The sequence below is a fragment of the Carcharhinus amblyrhynchos genome, chromosome 13, assembly GCF_965287045.1.
Source record: "Carcharhinus amblyrhynchos chromosome 13, sCarAmb.v2.hapA, whole genome shotgun sequence".
NCBI lineage: Eukaryota > Metazoa > Chordata > Chondrichthyes > Carcharhiniformes > Carcharhinidae > Carcharhinus > Carcharhinus amblyrhynchos.
The window spans coordinates 46,203,568-46,226,091 of NC_137336.1; the positions used below are offsets into that span (position 1 = coordinate 46,203,568).

The following is a 22,524-nucleotide window of genomic DNA, read 5'->3' on the forward strand; positions in this document are numbered from 1 at the left end:
GGCAATTTTTTAAAAAAAGTGCTAACACTTCATGCTGTAGCAGGAGGCAGGATGGAAGAAAGGGCTAGCTGCGTAGGAGAAAGACTGCAGGAAATACGAACGCCATGCAAGGTTTTTAATTACATTTCCACAATCCAGATGTTGTGGCAAATTTCATCAGAGAAATGAATAATCATTGTGCCTCAGTCCCCTGACATAAGCTATTGCATGCATTGAGGAAAGCAATTTCTGACCATTTTGCACAGGAAGTAATGTCAGCATTTCACTTTTGCCAGAGCACTTAGGGACTTTTGGCAAAAGTGAAGAAACAGACAACTTCCGTTATGAGATAAAACATTGAACTGGTTTAATTATTCAGCTCATTCATTGCCAGTTTTGGACCTGACCTTGGGAACAGACGTAAGGGTTAGAATAGGGAGGCTATTTCACCCTATAAGGGTTAGGATAGACAGGTAAGTCACAATACTTACTTTATAGCTCCTGCTACTTCTAGTACCATGGCCTTAGTTGGCATTGGCAACCATGGACTTCCATTAGATTGGTCCATGTTTAGGCTTGGCAAAGTATCCCAGAGCCTAGTGCAATATGGTTGACGAGAAAACTCTTCTCCAATTACTGTCTGTCATCAGGTATAACGGGAGGAATTCACGGATATCAAGTCCTGAAGTGGGGCTTGAACCTGGAGCTTCTAGTCCATAGGTAATGATGCCGCCACTGTGCCACAAGGTGGCCTTTACTTATTTCACAGGAGCACTTAGTGTTTATTAAATTTAAGGAGCATCTATAATTTTCATGCTTTGTCACAGCAATGCAAAATATTATTGCTGCTTTCCCCTGTATAAAAGAATGAATGCAATGAATTACAACTTTATCTGATAGTGCATCAATTTGACTAGAATTACAGAGGGCTAGGGCAACATAACTGAGTAGTCTATCGTATGATTGTAGGGAAAAGTCTTGAAGTTGGATATAGATCTGGTAATAGAGGCATCCTGCTCAAACTTAAAAATAGCAATGCAGCTTATCAAAAGTTACTTATCTAAAGCCATTCATTACAGGACCAAAAACGTGTGCCCTTCCACTCCTGTCATTAGTCTGGGGAAATAGTGCCTAGATGGGTTAGAAATTAGGCAAGACCTTGGATATGGTGGGTCTCATTTTACACTGGAATTCTTTCCCAACCTTGTGGAAGTAAAGCCTTAACTTATCCCCAACAAGGTCAGCTATGTAGGGGGCCCCAGGGGGGAAAGGACAGGGACATTTCATATCAAAAGTTTCCGTGACCCTTGTTTCTTAAAGTTGGGAGCATCAAGCTAGGGCAGAACCGTAGACTAAAAGCAGGTAACAAAAACAATACAAAGAGAATTCAAGATGATTTGCCCCTTGGTTAGCTGGTGATAAATGAATTTCAGTGTAAATAAATACAAAGTTCTTTATATTTTAATAAGACCCTTGTCAGACCCCGCTTGGAGTACTGATTGCCTCAGTACAAGAAGGGTGTGGAAGCTATTTAGAGGGTGCAGAGGAGATTTACAAGGATGTCGCCTGGATTGGGTGGCATGCCTTATGAGGATAGGCTGAGGTAGCTCAGTCTTTTTTCCCTGGAGAGACAAAGGATGACAGGTGACCTGATAGAGGTTTATAAGATGTTGAGAGATATAGATAGGGTGGATTCTCAGAGGCTATTTCCCAGCGCTGAAATGGTCACTACCAGAGGACACAGTTTTAAGGTGCTGGGGAGTAGGGACAGAGGAGATGTCAGAGGTAAGTTTTTCACTCAAAGGGCGGTGGGTGAGTGGAATCCGCTGCCATCGGTGGTTGGGGTCTTTTAAGAGATTTCTGGATGATTACATAGGATTTAATAGGATTGAGGGTTATAGATAGGCCTGGTAGGTAGGGATATGATCAGCACAACTTGTGGGCCGAAGGGCCTATTTGTGCTGTGGTATTCTATGTTCTTTATATTTTGGATGTTCAATAGGAATCATATACTCCATGAGTAGAATAGAACTTGTGTGGGTGTCCAAAAAAGACATAATGGCATTAATGGTACTGTCACTTGCCATGTCTGGTGTGAAGTAGCAATAATGAAAGTAAACAAAATGCTGACTAGGCCACCTAAGTTCAACTTCCCCATGGGTATGCTGAACCATCACATCCAAACTTTAAAGCACGCACAAAAGATTAATCCCAATAATCAAAGAGGAAACTATGAGGGACTGTTCAATAAATGAATCTCAAAAGAGATATTTCAGTATGGATGCACAGGTAAATAAGACAGCAAACAGAATATAGGAAAGTAAACTCAAAACATTAATTTATGGTGTGTAAACACAGTAGAACAAAAAGACTTAGATTCAGGATTGGTGAAGGGCAAATTTGGGAAAGACACCTGAAAGATAGTGATAAAAAAGGCTGGAACAGAATGTCATGAACATCAGTCAAGGCCAACTGACATACTTAAGCAACTCTAGATACCAGATGGTAGGATGGTAGATTTGAAATTCTGGAACAGCAAGATCTAAAATTGGTGAAGGGAATTTTTCATCCGAATTTAGGAGCTTGTGAAAGCATATTAACAGGATATTGCATTAGGCCTTATTGCATACATAGTTTAGACAGTTACAAAATGGCTTTCCTCTTTAAATAGGTCAATATCTGCTGGAGAGCTGTCATGACATTGTTAAACTTACATTTCAGCTAAGCATGGTTTTATGGAAAACGCCATTATAAACTGAATTGCACAGTTGTATCTATTGGATAACAGGTTCAGCAGTCTATGAATATAGGGAGAAGTAGACAAAGCTATCTTTAACTCCAGATTCAAACTGAGGTGCATTGCTAATGCAACATAAAATTACAAGAGCAAATTCTGCTAAACATGTTCATGCAAAACATGTAAATGAGACACAGGTGCAGCACATATATGCAGCAAGCAATGACAAACACAGACTACTATAACAGCAAGCACTTGTCTCCATCCACCTTGGCCCCAAACATTGATGTACAAATCTCCTAAAGTCCGTCGACGGCCCACATGTCTTGGCAAAGACCAGAATGTCTTAGGGACTGACAGCATGTTGGGAAGTAGGAAGTGATCACAGAGTACAAAAAGCTCATTAATGATTCATCATGTCACTGTGATAAAATTGCTATTGTTAATATATTAGAATGGGCAGTCAAAACTACTGACCCATTGATAAATAGAATCATACTTGCAAGATGAACAGGAAATGCCCAATACATATTAAATCACAATATTTTATTCACGAACAAGTCCCTGCGATGGATGTAATTTTTTTAAATATGTATTTAAAAGCATTAAGTTGACAAACTAAATGGAGACACGATGACATCTGAATACATAGTGGCCAAGACAAATAAAACAGTACCTGATGTTACAAATGTCAAACATTAAGATAAGGAAATGTTCCTTATTCTTTTGAAGTGGTTAAGTGGTTCTAGCAAAAATAATGGATGCTACGGTCTATAATCTTCCAGTCCTGCTGCTGTCAATGGGGGTTTCCCATTATTCACACCCTGCGGCTGGTGGAAGGGTGGGGGTTGCTGTCACTGGGATAAGAAAACGGCTGGAAAATCCTGCCCTTTGATTCAAACCTGGGCAGAAACAAACTTCCACCCGTATGCCAGTGGCAAATTTCCAAGCACTCAAAGAAAATTCCATTCCAAATTGACAGAAACCATTTTTTATCAGATTGCTGTTTGTTTTTAAAATGTTTGAGATTAGTTTTACATATTGGAGATTTGGGAATTTTTGACATCTTTAGTTTGGTTTAAGAGCATTTTTTGTGTTTCCATATAAAAGATATGCTTGTACGTAATAGTAGTTTGATAATATTCCAGCATTAAAAAATAATGTGTTTGTTCAGTTCCAGAGTAAAGCTAAAAATAAGCCTTTCAAGTTCTAACACAACAAGTATTATCTGAATACAACTCTTTGTTAGTTTTGGCTGCTTACCTTCCCCTGGCTTGGCACTAACAATTGAAAGGTCATCCTGAGCTCCATCCTGGGCCTCCAGACACGTGGCAGGGACCCAACCCTGCTCATCGGCTGTGCTCACAAACCACCATCCTGGAAGCACAAGAACTTCATTTCACCAAACACATCAATCTATTTAGTAACTACTTAATGCATTTGGTATTACTACTGTTCCAGCTGATTGCTTCCTCAGTGCCTTAATATTCCAGTGCTGCATTACTGTTTCACTTCATTCCGCACACAGGCTCTCTATCTCCACGCTTGCTGCTTTAGTTGGTCGGCCGAGCCAAATTATCATGATCTAAAGACTTCTTCCATTGCTGAAGTCTAACATCTCTCTTTCCGGGGTTGGGGAAGTGGCCATTTGAATTAAATGATGCTTCTATGGAACAAACGCTCACTGTAAAAGTTCAAATTAGCCCAAAGCAAGTAATGCTTCGAGTGAAGGGCAAATTGCTTGTCCCACTTCATCAATTGCCTCAGAAATTGGATTGCGTCTGAAAATAGGTGCACAAGGTATGGGGTGTGCAATGCTTGCGCCATTTACTATCTGTGCAGGCACACGTAATATGCTCTTACTTCATATGTGAAGACAGGTTAAATAGCACTGTCAACATAACCCTTGGAAGAAATGGTCTCAAGGAAATAATGGCTTCGAAGAAGACCTAAGGTAGCAGAAGTAAAATTGGAAAACGGGGGAAGGAATAATCATGATTATTATCTTGTATTACATTTTACTGATACAGATCAGCAATCATATTCTACAAAGGAACTAGAATTTGTGTGACCAAGCTACATTTATTTCATGATTAGTATAAACCAATTCATCAACTCAACTTAGTTAAGAGAGTTACAACGGAGTGGAACTGTAGAATGAACAAATGGAGATGGAACACTGCCAACAGTCTAGACTTATTTCCTTACAATCCAGATTGCCTTGAATCTGTTCCACGTTTGTGTCAATGCCTTTTCACTGTGGACTGACCCCTATTATTTCCTTCTGTTTGTACAGGGTTATTGCTTTACATTATGACTTTTCCATATATCTTTAAATGACAACATTGAGCCACAGCATCTCAATATCAAGAAACATAGAACATCATAAATCATGGCGTTAGATAAACATACTCCTTTTGTAATTGAAACACATGGATTATAATTAATGGGTAAGGGAGACCTATATTTTATCATATGTTACATTGTATATCAATCAACAAATTTCCTAGCCATCTTAAATTTTTTTATAGCTCTAAAAAAATCATGACACATTGTTCAGCTAATTTCATTTTAAGTTTTTTAAATATTACAGAATATAAAAGATAATGATTTTATTCTACCAAATATGAAACACTTTTTTTTGCCTGTCACAGAAAATGAAGTAAATTAAGGAAAGCTGACTTCTGTAAATCCCCAAATCATCAGGACACAAATTCGGAGAGATTGGAAAGTGCTGGAGAGCAAGTTGGTCCGAGATGCACATCCTTGCACATGATTGAAATAACACAGCCCTGCTCAACTGCTTAATAACAAATATATATTATACGACTGATCAGGAAGGAGAAAAAGTCAAAGCGAATACAAAAATCAAGCTCCTATTTAAAAACGGACAAATTAACACCCATTCTCAATCCAAATAATTCTTGGGGGGTGGGGGGGACCTTACCAGCTTGTCATGCCGGTCAATCAGCATGGTGAACTGGTAAGATTGTGAGAGGGGCAAAAAAATCAGGATCACTCCTGGTTTCTTGCCTCTTGCAATATTACCAGTCCTGTTAAGCCAGTATAATCAGCCTCGCGCTTGTGAAGGGCATGAGGCTGATCCAAGTTTTTATAAGTCAATTTAAATATGACTAGTGAACCCTGGACACAATCGTCTAGGCTCAATTGCGTAAACAACCTTGCCAGTGGAGGTCCTCATTGGCGAGGAACACATATAGTCCCACCACTGGGGTCCAGATGTGATGGCCTCACTGATGGAATTAGGGGCCACTGAAAGCCCCTGGTGGTCGTGGACAGAGCTTGACAGTGCCTCTTGTCCAGTGCCAGCCTGGCACTGCCCACCTGATACCCGGGCACTGCTCACTGCGATCTCCCAATGCACAATGTATTGTGCACTCTTGAAAAAAGGATAAAAAGGAAAATTGATTGAAGACGCACCTGAGAACTCAGAACACCATGGGTACAGCAGATTCAAGCTGAGACACAGACCAGGAGTCTGGACAGATTGAGCACAGATCACAATCTACAAGGCAAACCACTAAAGAAGTAACAGATTTTGAGCTTAGGATAAGTATGGCGTCTACAAAACCACTCCCAGAACAGTTCCAAAGGGATCAAGTCTCTCAACAGGCTCAACACTGAGACAACTGAAGAAAGTGATTTTCCATGTACAGAACATCTTGAGGTTTACAAAACATGGAACAAAGGATCGGGTCAGTACTCTTTGTGTGCAGTAGCAGCTATTGGAAATGATATAATTCTGAGATAGGGAGTCGATGAGGCTTCATGCTCTTACAATTGAGTCTTCCAGGCACTCCATGCAAACTTCAGTGTTCAAATCATGGAAAAAGCAACATTCAATCAGAGGAAAACAAAAACTGGGTAACGTATTCATAACTGACCTGTATAAGCTAGGAGAAAATTACAACCGTAGGGATGAATAATAATGGTTGGCATATTAGATGAAGCTCCATTACACCTCTTGCAAACGAGGGAACATTTAACTCAGTGGCATTAGATAGCATGATGGACCAAGCTAAGGAAGTAAAAAGGAGCTGTTGTTCATGAGAAAAGTGACGTTCCTTAGAAAAGGAGTGAGCAAGGCCATTCAAGATATTGAACTGAAATGAGGAAGTGCATTAAAGCAAAAGCCTGTTAAATTGAGGAAAGGTTGTCAACATCATCTTGAAATGCTTAGATATGGTGGAAAATACCTGCAGATGTGGGAAGAATGCTCAGTGTGGGCGCAAAGTGCCACAACTGCGGAAAGTCGGGACATTTTATATTTGTGTGCCAATTTAACATACAAGTAGCTCACAAGGAATGAGAGAAAATAACATGGTCTAATCAAAGACAGAAAGTGAAGGAATCACAGAAAAAAACAACCTTCTTAGAAGAAGTTTAACAAAAGAGATAATAATTACTGGAACATTAAGTTAGAAGTGGATAGACACCCATAGATACAGAGTTTAAAATTAGACACAGGTACAGGTGTTTCAGTCTTATCTTAAGTAAAATAGCTTAGAAAATATTACATTACAGTTATTCTTCATATAGTGTGACGATACTGTGCCTTGAAGAATTATATATATATTATGTCTCTTGTAAGGAGTATGTTTAGAATTCAGATCTGTGTTGCCAATTTGTCTATGTAGTCTTTCAAAATTAGTAGCTGGGAGAACAGGATAAATTAATGATGTGTTTGTCTAAGCAGGACTAATGCCTTTGTGTTTACTTAGGTTTCCTCTGGGGTTTCAAAGTAGAGGTTTGGTTAGGTTGATTAACAGGGGCAGAGTCATGTACTTAATGGGAGGAGTAAAGCTTGCAGAGAAAAACAGTTTCTCTTTCATTTTTTAAACAGCATTTACTGCCTGATTCTGAAAGAAGGAGGACGTGTCTCTCTCACTCTTGAGAGGTTGTCTGAAAGCTCCAAAACTGGTAACCTAAGTCACAGTCATAGCGCTGTGTTTTACTAATTAATTTTAAAGAGGGGATGTACGTCTATAAGAGGAATATTGTTTGACTTAGAATTCATAGCGATAGGTTAGCAGTTAAGAATTATATCTTGTCATGTTTAAATGTTGTCTAATAGCAATGGTTAAGCCAATTCATTTGTTATAGTTAAACTGTGTTGTTAAATAAAGTTAGTTTTGATAAAAGCTTCCACATGTATCAGCAGAATCGTGCCTGAATTGAAACATCTAATCCTCACATTAATGCCAAAATAAAAAATTGCTGGGGCTAGTATGACTTCATAATATGCCTTGGCATTTCTGATTTAGTACCCTAACAACTATTACAAGGTTCAGGAGGGACTACACTGAAAGTAAAAAGTCAATAGTTGGCCAGATTAAGATGCAATGGTGAAGAAGCTATTAAATCTTTGTATGTCATGTAGAACCAGAATCATCACTATTAAGCAGGAAAGTATGCTTACAATTCTGCAGAAGAATCATATAAACTCAGAATGTTAATTCTGTTTCTCGCTCCACAGATGCTGCCAGATCTGCCATGTTTATCCAGCATTTTCTGTTTGATATGCTTAAAATTGGGGATGATTCACAAGGTTGATGAAATTCCTGATAAGCAATCCAATAATGTATCCAGGAATAAATTCCTAACATTATTTTCAGACTTCGGAAGGCTGAAGAGAGAAAATCATGTAACCTTCAGAGTTGATTCTAAGCCAATTGGCCTTGCTATGCAAAGTCAAGAGCAAGAGTGAGTACGTTACAACAGGTGTTATCTCTCCAATAAACAGACTGATGATATGTTGCCGTGGAATGGACACAATACCAAAGCCTTTAATTCAATTAGAACCAGTGTGGACTTGTCTCAATTAAACAAATCAATAACGTATTAGATTCACCTGATGGTATAATTTATGAAAGTTTCAGGAAATTAGGAAAATGTTTCCTCTTCACCAAATTAGGTGCAAAGAGGGCTTTTGGCAGTTGCCTCTGGACAAATAATCCAGACTCTTAACCACTTTTATGATGCCATTCGGTTGTTACTGTTAATAAGTTACCATTTGCATTTGCTTCTGCACCAGAGATGTGCAAAAAAATGATGCTTCAAACCCTTGAAAACATGGAAGGAGTAATATGCAATAGGGATGACGTTGTTGTACATGGTTCGTCAAGAAAAGAACATGATCATCAAGTAGAGTGGTCCTCAAAATTTTACAGGAAGGGACTTTGACATTGAAAGAGAATTTGCAAGCTTATGATAACTTTCATAAGACACATTATGCAGGTTTCAGGAATGACAGAAAAGCAAGGTGATTAGAGAGTACCCACATCCTAGCAATCCACAGAGGTACAAAGGTTCTTGGGTTGGTCAATGAAATAGACAAGTTCCTACCTAAAATGGCAGAAATTGGTGAGTCAGCTGTTGAGACAACAGTGGTGCTGAAACGTGAGCAGGTGAAATGTTCTAATTTCACCTGAAATTCTAGTGTACCATGATCTAGAATTGCCACCAATTATAGTAGTGGATGCATAATCTACGGATTTGGCTGCAGTTTTGCTACAGATTCAACAAATGGAAAAAGACCAGTTTATTAAACCTCAACATCACCCACAGACATAGGGTAAAGGCATACCATCACTAACAAAGAAGCATTGGGAACCACATGGACATGAAGGAAGTGTTCTGATTGTACGATAGGATTAAGATTTGAAATTTAAATCAACCACGAATTTTGGTTACTCTTCTTAATCTAAAGAAGATTGTCGCTTCTAAATCAATGCTTCAGACTCAGGCTAATGAGGTATAATTCCATGCCTGAGTAGATTCAAGGGAAGTATCAGACATAGCTGATGCACTATCAAGAAAAGCAATGGAAGGTGTCACGCCGAAAGATTTGAATTTCATTGAGGAAGTGGATGCATGTGCTGTTCATTAACACACTAATTCACCACTGAAAATAGACTTCAAGGTATTATGAAAGCACAACAGGGTGACTGATGAATGCATCTAAACAAAAGATTACTGCCAGAAAAGATAACTAGAATATATTGCTAATAGCACAATGCTACACCAATACTTTGAATAGGGAAAATATCATCAACCATTTCTTGGTTTTTAAACAAAAGACTAATCACTCCTAAGACATTTTCATTCAAAATTCTCCAAAAATAAACTCAAGGTCATTTGAGGATGGCAAAATGCCGAGCAAGAACCCAGTGGTCAGCCTAGTGGTCAGACATTAGTTGTTCTATGCAAGTGCTCATCTTAAACTGCCACAAGTGTACAGTGAATACTCAGCAACGGTGGGACCCGCTGGCACGCCCCACCTTTCCTTTGAGGCCATGGGAGTCGATCTATTTGAGTTCAAGGGCAAAGTATTCATCATTGTCATTGTTCAGATGGATTGAAGTGAAAAGATTGCATAGCATCACGGTGGAGGAGGGCACTCAACCTGAAGAGAATATTTGTGACGCATGTACATAAGAACATAAGAACATAAGAAATAGGAGCAGGAGTAGGCCATCTGGCCCTTCGAGCCTGCCCCGCCATTCAATAAGATCATGGCTGATCTGTCGTGGCTGATCTGTCGTGGCTCAGTTCCACTTTCCCGCCCTCTCCCCATAACCCTTAATCCCCTCTCTTATCAAAAACCCATCAACCCGCTTCTTAAAAATATTTAGCGAGGCAGCCTCCACCACTTCAACGGGTAGAGAATTCCAGAGATTCACCACTCTTTGAGTGAAGAAGTTCCTCCTCAACTCCGTTCTGAACCGCCCCCCCTTTATCTTGAGGCTGTGCCCCCTAGTCCTACTGTCTTTTTTGAGCGGGAAGAGTCTTTCCACCTCTATCCTATCCATCCCATTCATCATCTTATACGTCTCAATGAGATCTCCCCTCATTCTTCTAAACTCTAACGAGTACAAGCCTAGTTTATTCAGCCTCTCCTCATAGCTCAACCCCCTCAACTCCGGTATCAGCCTAGTAAACCTCCTCTGCACTCCCTCCAAGGCCAAAATATCCTTGCGCAGGTGCGGCGCCCAAAACTGCACACAGTACTCCAGCTGCGGCCTCACCAATGCCCTATACAGCTGCAGCAAGACCTCCCTACTTTTATATTCAATCCCCCTCGCTATGAAGGCCAGCATCCCATTCGCCTTCCCTGGTCATTGTAGTGTTAGACAACAGTTACCTGTTTGCTAATGAATGATTCAATAAAATTGTGTAGGAATGTTTTCATGCATGAGATTATTTTGCCCAGATGTCAGTCAAATGGAGAAGCAGAAGCAGTACATTGAAATGAATACATAGTCTGACCGCCACCATAGACAAGATAAATATTCAGTTACTGGATAAATCATTTACATAATAAAGTCAAGAACTATGATTTGTCCAGGGATAGCTACTTTACTTTTGTTGTATTTATCACTTGAGAGCATTCGTCGCCATTAAAGCCAATAGGAGTTAAATGATAAACAAATAATAAATATAATGCTATAAAAATCTAGTAATGCAACAGCACACTTAAAAAGTGAAGAAGGTTTAATTACATTGTCCTACAAAATAATCCAACTTGACATCCTAATATTATCAAAGAAATTATTAGTAGCTACATCCCATCCAAGCAACACTGTTCCCTCTTCGAGTATAATCAAGCAAATTATTGAAATTCACAAGCTGCTAGGATCACAGACACGTTAACGTAGAAGTGTGAGCTTTAGAAACAGGCAAACAAACATAATGTGGAAACTGGATCCACTATTGCTGCACTTTGTGGAATGGAGGGTGAAATACTTGGAAAAGAGTGTCAGTCCCTCAACTTTAGACAGCTAAGTTTGTTTAGTTTTCCAAAAATAACTTACCAGATTCATTTTTCTCAATTACTTCCACGACTTGTCCTTGATACAGACTGATCTCGGTGCTTTCTTGTTTATCATAATTAGTCACTGCCACATACTGATCCAGGAAAAACTGGTCAGCAGATGCCCCATCTCCACCTGAAATCAAAGAATCAACCTTCAGGAAATGTTATCATTATAACATGGAGCAGGCCACAACAAAATGGCTGCATTACTCTCTGCTATACTCTCAGATCACCAACTCCGAGCAATGCATTGCCGGGTCCATTAGGTCTGTGCTACAGAGTGTCTTGTGAAGGTAAGGTGTGCAGAAGAATCAGGATCTGGAACACAGCTATTTGACTTTGGTTAAACATTACACTTTGACACTACTTTACAGGTACCGTACTGTAAAAACATTGTTTTAGCAATCAAATACAGTAAGGCACTTGTGCGTTGCACTACAGTTCAAAGGAGTGCACTCAAAATCTGCACATACAAGAAGAATTACAATAATTCTTAAACAGGATGTTAACCATGATGTCGTTACAAATGGATTGTTTCATACAGGACAATCTCAGTAGTCTCGTCTTCAGCCATAGAATCCTATTTCCTGTTACCCTAAAAACAATCTCAGGTTTAAGACTTCAAAATTTGTTCTTGTTGGCCTGGCTGCAGGAAAATTATTCCAGCATCTGGAACAGGTAGATCCAAACAATAGCGGCTCCTTTAACTAATGACAGCTCACAGATGTACAGGCTTGGAATTCTGGGGAGCAGCATTGCTGAGAGCAGCCTTAGGTAAGTGCTTAAAGAGGAAGGGAAATTGATCAGGAAGGTGATCAGTGCTATGACCCCAGTTGATGTAAAAACTGGACAGAATGATCCCAGAATGGAACCCTGGCTCAAAAGACAATGGCTGGAATTTTACCGCCTCGCCCGCCCTGGAATCTGGGTGGGTGAGGCTCGCAAAACGGAATTCTCCGTTGGCCTCAGGCGGGATTTTATGAGCCTTGTCCGAGCGAGGTCACAAAATCCCGGCCCATGACTTTTACTTTTCTTAGAAAATGTGGAGAAACAGAGTCACAGGACTGCTAATTAGCTTTAATAATAAGAAAATAAATCATTAGACATGAAAAGTTTGATCATAACATAATACCTCTTACAGACCCTTCAACGTTACGAATGCGTAGGCTTTTCAAAGATAGCACATCACTCTGAAACCAAATGACCGATGCCACTCATAGATCTTCCATGATTTCTCTCACAATCCCCCAAGATGACATAAGGGTCACATAAGGGTTTCCAAATTCTACTCCCAAAAAGACACACTTTAAAAGCTTCTTTCAAACAATGCTTTCCAACAAATGTTTGCCTTAAGAATCCACTCCAGGTGTTCCAACTATCCTTTCAAACAAAGGTTCTGCTCCACTTTTTAACAAGGAAGCCAGCATCAGGTTTTCCATCTCTCCTTTCAGTTTTCTTTGTCTTAAATGCATTTACACAAACTCAGGTACTCAGTCTCTGACAGAATACTATTGTTTCAAACACTGGGAACACGAGCACAAAATCTTATGATTGCTTCAGATATGTGGATTGTCCATAGCCAGCCTCATCAGCTCTGCTCTTTCCAGGTCTGACTAACTTCCATTCCATACCTATTCCTAAAGGCAATTCCTCTTTGTTCCTTTAACTTCAGACTTCTTGGAATCTACTTTTCATGTCTCTAGTTTCCTTGACCTTAACTGTTCAAGTTTCCTGCGCTTCTTTACTTAATCATGACTCTATTGTATAGCTTTTCTTCTATTATGAATAAGTAATAATTCAAGCACCTTTCATAAACATAAAATGAGGCCCATACATATATGAGTTGAGATACCACAAATTAAGATGCGCACACACACAAAATATTTGACCCCCCTTTATACAAAATGGTGCATCCCAATACATTTAAAAACGGAGTCTTTTTTAAAGCCTGATCAAAGGTTGTTGACCAATCAAGGAACAGCTTTTCCAATCCACTGGACCAGGAACCTTTAACATTTTAAACTGAAACGTGCTAAAGTCAGATGCTTTGCATAAAAGTGCAAGGAACATGGAAAACTACATGGGTTTTATTAATCAGATCTGTGTCTGTGTGGGTTTCCTCCGGGTGCTCCAGTTCATCCCACACTCCAAAGATGCGCGGGTTAGGTTGGTTGGCCATGCTAAATTCGGGGGATTAGCAGGAAAAATATGTGATATTATGAGGAAAGGGCCTGGGTGGGATTGTTGTTGATGCAGAATCGACGAGCTGAGTGGCCTCCTTCTGCACTGTAGGGATTCTATGATCGTCTGACTCAGTGGAACTGGTGTTTTATCGGAATCAGAGAATTTCACTTGAGGCCTTAGGCACAAACCTTTGGAAAAACTATTCACTCATAGTCGAATTCTTCTACATTTTCCCCATCCCCTTTTATTATTTCATGTGTCAAAAATCTATTTGATCCTGTATAAAAGCAATTACAGATTCTGCTTCCACTATTGTTTTGGGCAGGGCATTCTTGATCTTGACATCCCTTTACATAAAAGTTCTCCCAACTTCTCCCTTTCTTCTTTGGTGATAAACTTAAATATATGCCTTCTAGTCCCCAATGCAACTAGCTTGTCCTGAAATCTCTCATAATTTTCAGTACACTGTATCAGATCTTCTCTTATCTTCCTCTGTTCAAGTGAAAAGAGCTTCAGTTTCCCTTGGCTCTCATCACTGATAGCATCTTCATGAATCATTTTGTGCTTTGTTGATTTTCTTGACATGCTTCTGAAATAGGACACCTAAAACTGGTCGTAAATCAGGATTTCAGCCCAATTTACTGCTTAGTATTATTTTTGCATTTGCTCCAAACTACAAAACCTAGGATGCCATATTACCTTTTTCAAAAGAGCATTTTACTGGGATACAGTGAGAAGTATTGTTTCTTGTGAGCTGCTACAGATAAAACATACCATTCATAGAATACCGAGGGGAGAAGGAAAGGAGAGGATGCAAAATATAGTGGTGCAGTTACCGATAGGGTAAAGAGAAAGATCAGTTTAATATGATACATTTTTAAAGACTAGCATTGGAACATCCAAGCTTCTCTGTTTTCCTACTTTTAAAGTTCTGCAATTTAAAGTAGTCTTTCCCCAAACATGCATCACCTCACATTTTCCCAAATCAAATTTAATCCATATATCCAATCTCCTAATTGGCTTCTGGCTTCATGAAATTCCTTGCAGGCCTTTTCATTGTTATTTATATTATTTATTTCTATATTATGGAATCATAGAATGATCCAGCACAAAAAAGGCTGTTTAGCCCAACACACATGCTGGCTCTTTGTAACAGCTGTCCAATTAGTCCCAATTTCCCCATAGCCCATCAAAATTTTCCCTTCTACTTGAGTGGAGCATAAATGCCAACGTAAACTGATTGTCCAAATGGCCTGTTTCTATACTGTATAAATACTTGCCCAATTACTTTTAGATAGTCACCATCACATTTGCTTCCATCAACATTTCAGACACTACAGTCAAGGTTTAACAATGTGTGACACTAAAAAGTTACCTCTGGTCCTTTGACTAATTTTCTAAAAGGTTTAATATTGTAGTCTATTTTCAGATCACTTTTAAGTACTCAGAGGAGCAGTGGTTCTAACACAAACTCCTGGGTGATATCGCTATACACATCCCTTAGATCTCAAAACTGAAAGTGTACTACTTTCTATTTTCTGTCTTTGAATAAAATTAAATTCAGGGTGCCATGTCCCTCTTGATACATCATAGAAGCCTATGTGCTTTTTGATTTGATTTGATTTATTATTGTCACATGTATTAAACATATGGCGAAAAGAATTGTTTCTTGCACACTATGGGGCCAACGGGGGGCATACACGTGGTGGGTCGTGCAAGGGCTGCTCTTGGATGTTTTGAGAGTAGCCTAGTGCTTCACGTTGTTAGTGTACGCTTAAACTGGACCAGCTCATGGGCAACATGACAGCTCAGCGACTATCACTGCTAGCTGTGCAGATACATGGATTTGGGCCAGTGTCTGTGGGAGTTTGCGCATTCTCCCCGTGCTTGTGTGGGTTTTCTCTGGGTGCTCTGGTTTCCTCCCACACCCCAAAGATGTGCTCTTAGGCTGATTGGTGTAACAAATTGTCCCTAAATTAGTCTCCCCTCAATCTGGTTTCCAATGTGGAGTGCCATAAGCGTAGACAAGGGTCATGGGTGGAAGAGGGGACTCATTGTTGAAATGGCGGCACGGGCTCATTGGGCCGAAGGGCCTGTTCCCTGTGCCGTTTTGTTCTTTGTTCTTCTTTATACAGACCGTACATAGGGAAGGAAAGGTGAGAGTGCGGGATGTAGTGTTACAGTTATAGCTAGGGTGTAGAGAAAGATCAGTTTAATTCAAGGTGGATCCATTCAAAAGTGTGATGAAAGCAGGGAAGAAGCTGTTTTTGAATCGGTTGGTATGTGACCTCAGACTTCTTTATCTTTTCCTGATAGAAGAAGGTGGAAGAGAGTATGTCCGGGGTGCGCGGGGTCCTTCATTATGCTGGCTGCTTTCCCAAGGCAGTTCAAATGCCTTTTGAAAATCCACATTAATAACATTCACTGTAATTTCATCGGTAATACATTCTACAAAAATGTTATTAAGATTGTAGGACACAACTTGCATCTTGTAAATCAGTGCTGGTCATCCAGTTACGCCGGGTATTCTTTCCAGTTAATTGATAACATTTAAACTGTCTTAGGCCATTATAAGGTTAAATTGACAACATTAGACTGATTACTGTGCAGTTATCTGGTCTATCCCCTTCTCCCTTTTTGAAGAGCAGTGTTACGTTTGTAACCATACCCATCCAATCCTTTGATACACATTCTGTACACAAGAAAGTTTCAAAAGCTGTGGTTAAAGCCTCAGCATTTGAGGATCTATGCCATCAGTTCCTTTCACTTAGTTCCACTTTGTTTTCCTGTGTTACTTCCTTATCTAGGTATCCTATTTAAATTGTTCTGACTCGTTTTGTATCATTTCAATTCCACTAAAAGCCTCTTGTGAAACGCAAACACAGGTCTGGATTTTCACCTGTGAGACTGGGGTCAGGAAATTTCCTAGCTCAGCCTGCTCACTTTGATTGCATGCAAAGGTGGTATCTTCAATGCCAATGGTCAGATGCAGGCTGGAGTTCACCAGCTGACTCAGGAAAAAGCTCGGAGGTAGCTACAGGGTTTGCCGGATACTGAGGTGGGCTGTTTATAGGTCCTCATCCCCGTTAAAATAAAAATGCCAAGGCCCTCACCCCTCACACTCCCCATACCCCATCCATGCCACCTCATGCTTCCCACCCACCCATTCTATGTCCTCTCATGCTGCTATGCCATGTGGATGGATGACATAGCTTGGCATAGGGAGTATGAGGGACCATTGGAGTTGTGTTGAACAGCATTGCTTGGCATATTGGCATGGGGCAAGACGAGGACCTACTAAACTTGCATTTTAAAAAGGTCCCCTCATACAGATGAGAGTCCACAATGTTTTTAACAGGAAAACCTGCACCCTTTAAGGGCACTCCTGAAAATCATTCCAGGAATGGAGTCAGAAAACCTGGAATTGGGATCCTCACCCCCAACATTTTTGAAGCGTTCTCCAGATATCCTGACTTAGTGAAAATCAAGGCCAAACTATTTTATTGAGCATCTCCACTATTTCTGAATCCTTTAAAATGACCTCCTTTTAATATCCAATTATTCTTACAACTACTTTTCTATTTTGTATGTGATTACAGAATCCTTTATAATTTCCTGTTATGATAATTGTCAGTCTTTTTTTGGGTTCTCTTCCTCTTCCCCTGTTTTGTTTCTCTTCAGTCCTCCTGAATTACCTTTCGTACTGAGAGCCCCAGGTTTGTCACAGGCTGTTTTTCAAGCTCCATTCTAATTTCTCTACTTTGCCAAGGCTCTCCTGATTTGCGGCACCATTTGTTACAGGAATATGTATAGACTGTATCCTAATCAAATCCTGTCTGAACATTTCCTGTTTTGAGTACCACTTTTAAAACAAACATCCAAATAAGTTGCCTTTTCATCCCATTGAAATTGGCCTTTATCCAGTCAAGTGCCGATATCAATGATTGTTTGCTCTCCTTTTTAATTTTATGCAAAACCTAATTTTGTTATGGTAGCTGCTGTCTACTTTTAAATATCTCTTTTTACTTATTAGTGTCACAGGTCAGCTTACATTAACACCACAATGAAGTTACTGTGAAAATCCCCAGTTGCCACACTCCAGCACCTATTCAGGTACATGGAGGGAGAATTTAGCCTGGACAATGCAGCTAAGCAGCGGGTCTTTCAGACTGTGGATGAAACCGGAGCACCCAGAGGAAACCCACGTAGCCACAGGGAGGACATGCAGACTCTACACAGACAATCACCCAAGCTGGGAATCGAACTGAGGTCCCTGGCGCTGTAAGGCAGCAATGCTAACCAATGTGCCATTATGCTGCCGCTACTCGGCCTATTAAATGTACTAAAATTACATTCATTTTGCTCTTTCCTGGTTGGACGAGAAAAAACTAACACAGAAAGCAGTCTGGGGACATTGGAGGAAATCTCCCCCCCTTTCTTTGCCACACACAGTTAAATCTCAATGACTCAAACTTGGATGACACAGAATTTTGCTTGTGTCACAGTTTTCAAAATGTTCCCACTGGGAGAATAGCAAAAGGCATAGAACAATGCCTTTTATATAGCCAAAATTCCATGGTGGTCAATCTGATTTTGCCAAATTTTCGCTCAGTCCATTAAAAAAAACAAAATTCTTCACAAAGTGCAAGTTGGCCTCTTTCACCAGCAGTCGTGTGACTATGCTGACCAATCAGAGCAGAGTGGTTAGATCTAAGCGTGCCAAAATATGAAATGCTGAACAAGTCATCGTCTCACATCGAGATCTCTCTGTGAGGCTGCGTGCAAGCATGGAGAAAACTGCGAGAAAGCTAAAAGCATGGTTGATTGGACAGAAGGTGAAGTTGACAGAGGAAATGGAAAACCTTGGTGAAAAGTGGAAAGAGTGGGATATCAAGTTTGTCCAGCAGTCTGAACACCAAGGAGAACATCTTGGAACAATTCAACACACAGGCATTGTCTCCAGCAAGAAAGAGAATGAGAATGACAATCTATCCTGATACAAAGATGCCCTGCTTTTTAAGGCAGCCTGAACAGAGAAGATCCCTGTTATGTATGTTGCGGCATAGTCCCTTTAAGGAAATGAGTCATGTTACCTGGGGTGTGGGTGAGCTAGTTGGGAACCACCCCGAGTGGGCAATCAACATTTGGAGTGTGGAGTAAGTAGACTGAATAAAAATCTGTGCTCCCTGACGCCTGGCTATGGATTAGTTCTTGAGGAGATACCTCAGTACTAAGAGATTTAACAATCCCCATCTTGCATTTGTAGGCATATGAATTACATAAAAACACATTCATGTTGCAAGTCGGGCTTCGGCTTCTATCGCAAAACTGCGTAAGTTGCAGTTCAACATGTTTTCCCTGGGATTTGACTCATCGAGAGATTACAATATTACACTTGGCTCTTGGCTTCCTACTACAAATCTTTCCCAAAAAAGCTTGCCTGCAGTGTGTAATTTTTCAACATTACTCTGGTTGTGGGAACAGCTGACTCATAAAAAACAGGGCTGAGCTGAAAGGAGCCCAGCCACTGCAAAGTTGAGTAACGCTGAATAGACCTCTTTGCAAAGCCTTAATTAAGTGGGTGGGGTGAGTCAAGAGACATCCTCCAAATTCAACTTAAGTATCATCCTTCTCAAATGTGCGCATGTTGCATAAATGGAAGCAAGATCACATCTGTCTGCTCAAGTATATGAAAGATGCCACATCTTAATTCAAATGAGTATGGTGTTCTGGTCAACATTTCTTCCTCAATTTACAACATCTAGAATAGTTACCTGGGGCTGGAATTCAATCATTAAATGAGGTTTCAATAGCCTGAGGGCAGGTGGGCTACCCAATGTCTCCACCATCTCCTGCAAAATCTAATGCAGTTCAGGGTGAGTGCATGGGCTCAGGCCAAGTGTGGAATTTTGTGTTCTTCTCCAACAGGTTTAGTGGCCATGCAGTATTTCATCAGGCAGAAGGGTGATGAGTTGGGATCCCACAAACTTCCTGGCTTGTCAACAATTAGGTCCATGGTGAGACAGCCTGTGGGTGTCCTTCCTGACCTCCCTGCCGCTTGAAGTGCTGAGGTGGGCAATTAATGCCTTATTAAAGATCTCATCCCAGACCCGCTGGCATTAACTAAGCAGTTGGGGCATGGGCAGTGCTGCTTGATATATGGTGGACACCCCCCACCCCCCAAACGAAGGACCTGCAAGTAAACCATGATATGTTCGCTTGCAGGTTCTTCATTGGCGGGGGGGAGTATGCCATTGCTCAAAGGCACTGAATGTCTGATTGATGGACGTGGCATTGGGAAGGGGGTGAAGGACCTGCTAGCAGCCAACCTCCCTGACCTTGGTGTAACCTCTGGACCCCACCATCAACACCACCTTGAGGTCTAGATCCTGAGTCTTTGGCGGGTGCCCTTCCAGCAGCAGTCACCACCTCCGAGTGGAGCTGCCATTCAAAAGAACTGCTGTTTCTGATTGGACAGCAACTCCCAGTAGGTGGTTCTTCTGTCCCCAGAAGTCTGCTCCCAGGGGGAGGCCCACCAGGGGCTTGCCAAAGTAGCTAGTCTGGAATGCAATACTCACGGGCCTGCCTGGAAAGAGGTGATGCGGTGCTCTCAACTGCTTCCCAGTTGACAGTTGAGGCCCTGTTGACCCTGTTATGATTCTGCCCATTGGTTTTACAAGACCCACACCCCCGTCCACCCCCCAACCCTGTCTTCAAACCCTTGAATAACATGGAGGCACAAAATTGAGCTTGTCACCTTGATTGCCAGCAGCGATAAGGGTGTTTGTTAGAATGACGACTGTTGCCTCATCATTTTCCTGCTGGCTTTTAGCATGTTAAAGCAGTTCTCTCTGGCAGGCCCAGCTAACTGATGCAAGCAGACCTCATTTCATGCAAAAGGTCCTCCTCAGCATTCCTTTATTCACCTTCTTCTTTTGCCTCCAAATAAGAGCAGTGGTGAATACTATGCACAATAGCTGTGACAAAAATTAAAATTAAAAGTAGTTCGGCTTTAAGAAACTACTGCCATGAATGCCAAAATGTGATTGGGCTTCAACATGCATATTCTATGGGCAGGTGTTTAACACAACAACACCATTCATGCATAAAACTGGTAGAATTGAATAAGAACTCATTACCTTTAAACTGTGAAAATGGAACCCTCAGTTGGAAAGCAATGAGAAATCAGCATGGCCCCAGCAAAAGTGGAACTTGTGCCATTCCCTGGTACTCAATTAGGCTGCCATGAATTCCCCTATAACTCTCAAACTCAAAGGCTAGAAAATCTGAACTGCAGCCAGCAGCCATGTTTTTGTTGCCAAAATGTCTCAATGAATTCTTGAGACTTGCATATTTAAACATGTACTATTTATTGTTCGTCTTTAACTATCTGCAGATCCCAGGTTATTGCCACACATGGTGCTGATCACCATGCAGGCAGATTTCAAAGTATTCGCTCTGAGCCTGTTACCATGCAACTCTTCACATCATGCTATGGGTGGTGCCATTCTCCATGGTGCCAGTCCCATGTTAACTCTTGCTCTGCTGAGCACCTTTGCAATCCAAAGACAAGGACATAATATCATAACATCCTACTTTCCTTCTCCAAAGAAATCTTTCCTCCCTTCCAACAGATTATTACAGCATAATTTTTACTTGCTATTCTTTCTTCCCTAGTCTCAAATCTCTAACTTTATGAATTGAGGCAATCTTGAGGGTTGACAGCGCTTCCAAATCTCAGTCTGTCCATGTTTGAAGGAATGGCAGTAGTACTGTATTTCTGATCATTTATTATCTCCATTTGATTTGCTTTCTGCGCTCCTTGTGTTTCCCTTTATTTACAATACGTCTGCTTATTTTAGACATTGTAGGTTTGTTTTGTTCTTACTGAAGGGTGTGTATACTCCTTTCATCCTTGAGTGGACTCAAATTTTCCTCTACCATGGTGTCCACCATGATCTTGATGGATGTTTATGCTTTGTGAATGGAACCTTCATCTCCACTTGTTTTACAATTTCAGCCACACATCTGTTTGCTGTTTTACTTCCAAATCACTCTGGAAGCTTATGAATCTTTTCATTCAGCTCAATGGTTTTCAGTTTATCTGAGACATCCAGTGATTTTTCTTCTACTAGTGCCTTGCGCCTGTGATAGATTTACAGTTTCTGATCTTATTTCTGTCTTTGCTTTCCCTGTCTGCAGCCTGGAAAGTCTGACCACTTTTCCTTACAATGCTTCCTCTTTCTCATTCAACTGTTTTTTCAGTTTCTTTGTTGTAGCTTTGGCTTCCTCCTGGAAGATGAAACATTAGTAAGTCTTCCCCGCCAACTATTTCTTCAGTTTGTTCATAATGACATGAAACACATTTTGCTTCTCTTAGTAATCTTCCTGCGGAATAAATCTTGACCTAAGGAGTTTGTGCAACATGTGAAGGCCTTTCAACAGATTTTCTTTTTCTTTGCAAAGCTTGCATGCTTCATCTTGAACTTGACTGTAATTCAGCAAAGTCTCCTCGAGTTTCTGCTGTTGTGCTTCAATTCAGCTTTTAAAGATAGTCTTCATGTTGCTCAATGGCCAGACATTCCCTTTGCATTTGATCTTGAAGGATAATCAATTGTTCTTTCAATTTGACCTGGTGCCAACTATCTCTTGGTTTCAATGCTTTTATTCATTGTTACTGATAGTTCCAGCACTGAAGCAACATTCAACATTGTGCTTAGTTCCTTATGTTTTTCCATTGTTGCATATTGATTCTTCAAGCAGTCTTTCAGGCTTGCAGTTTGTTTAC

General features: G+C 40.5%; 1 protein-coding gene across 2 annotated transcripts in view; it reads right to left on the reverse strand.

Moving 5' to 3' along the window:
* sh3pxd2b (SH3 and PX domains 2B) overlaps nucleotides 1-22,524 on the reverse strand; it is a 272,944-nt gene that overhangs the window by 24,299 nt on the left and 226,121 nt on the right. For both annotated transcript variants that reach the window (XM_080201640.1, XM_080201639.1), the window contains 2 exons: nucleotides 11,551-11,685; nucleotides 3,980-4,093 (listed from right to left, as the gene is read on the reverse strand). In XM_080201640.1, coding sequence (XP_080057766.1) covers nucleotides 3,980-4,093; nucleotides 11,551-11,685 — 249 coding nt within the window. The remainder of the gene's footprint in view (nucleotides 1-3,979; nucleotides 4,094-11,550; nucleotides 11,686-22,524) is intronic.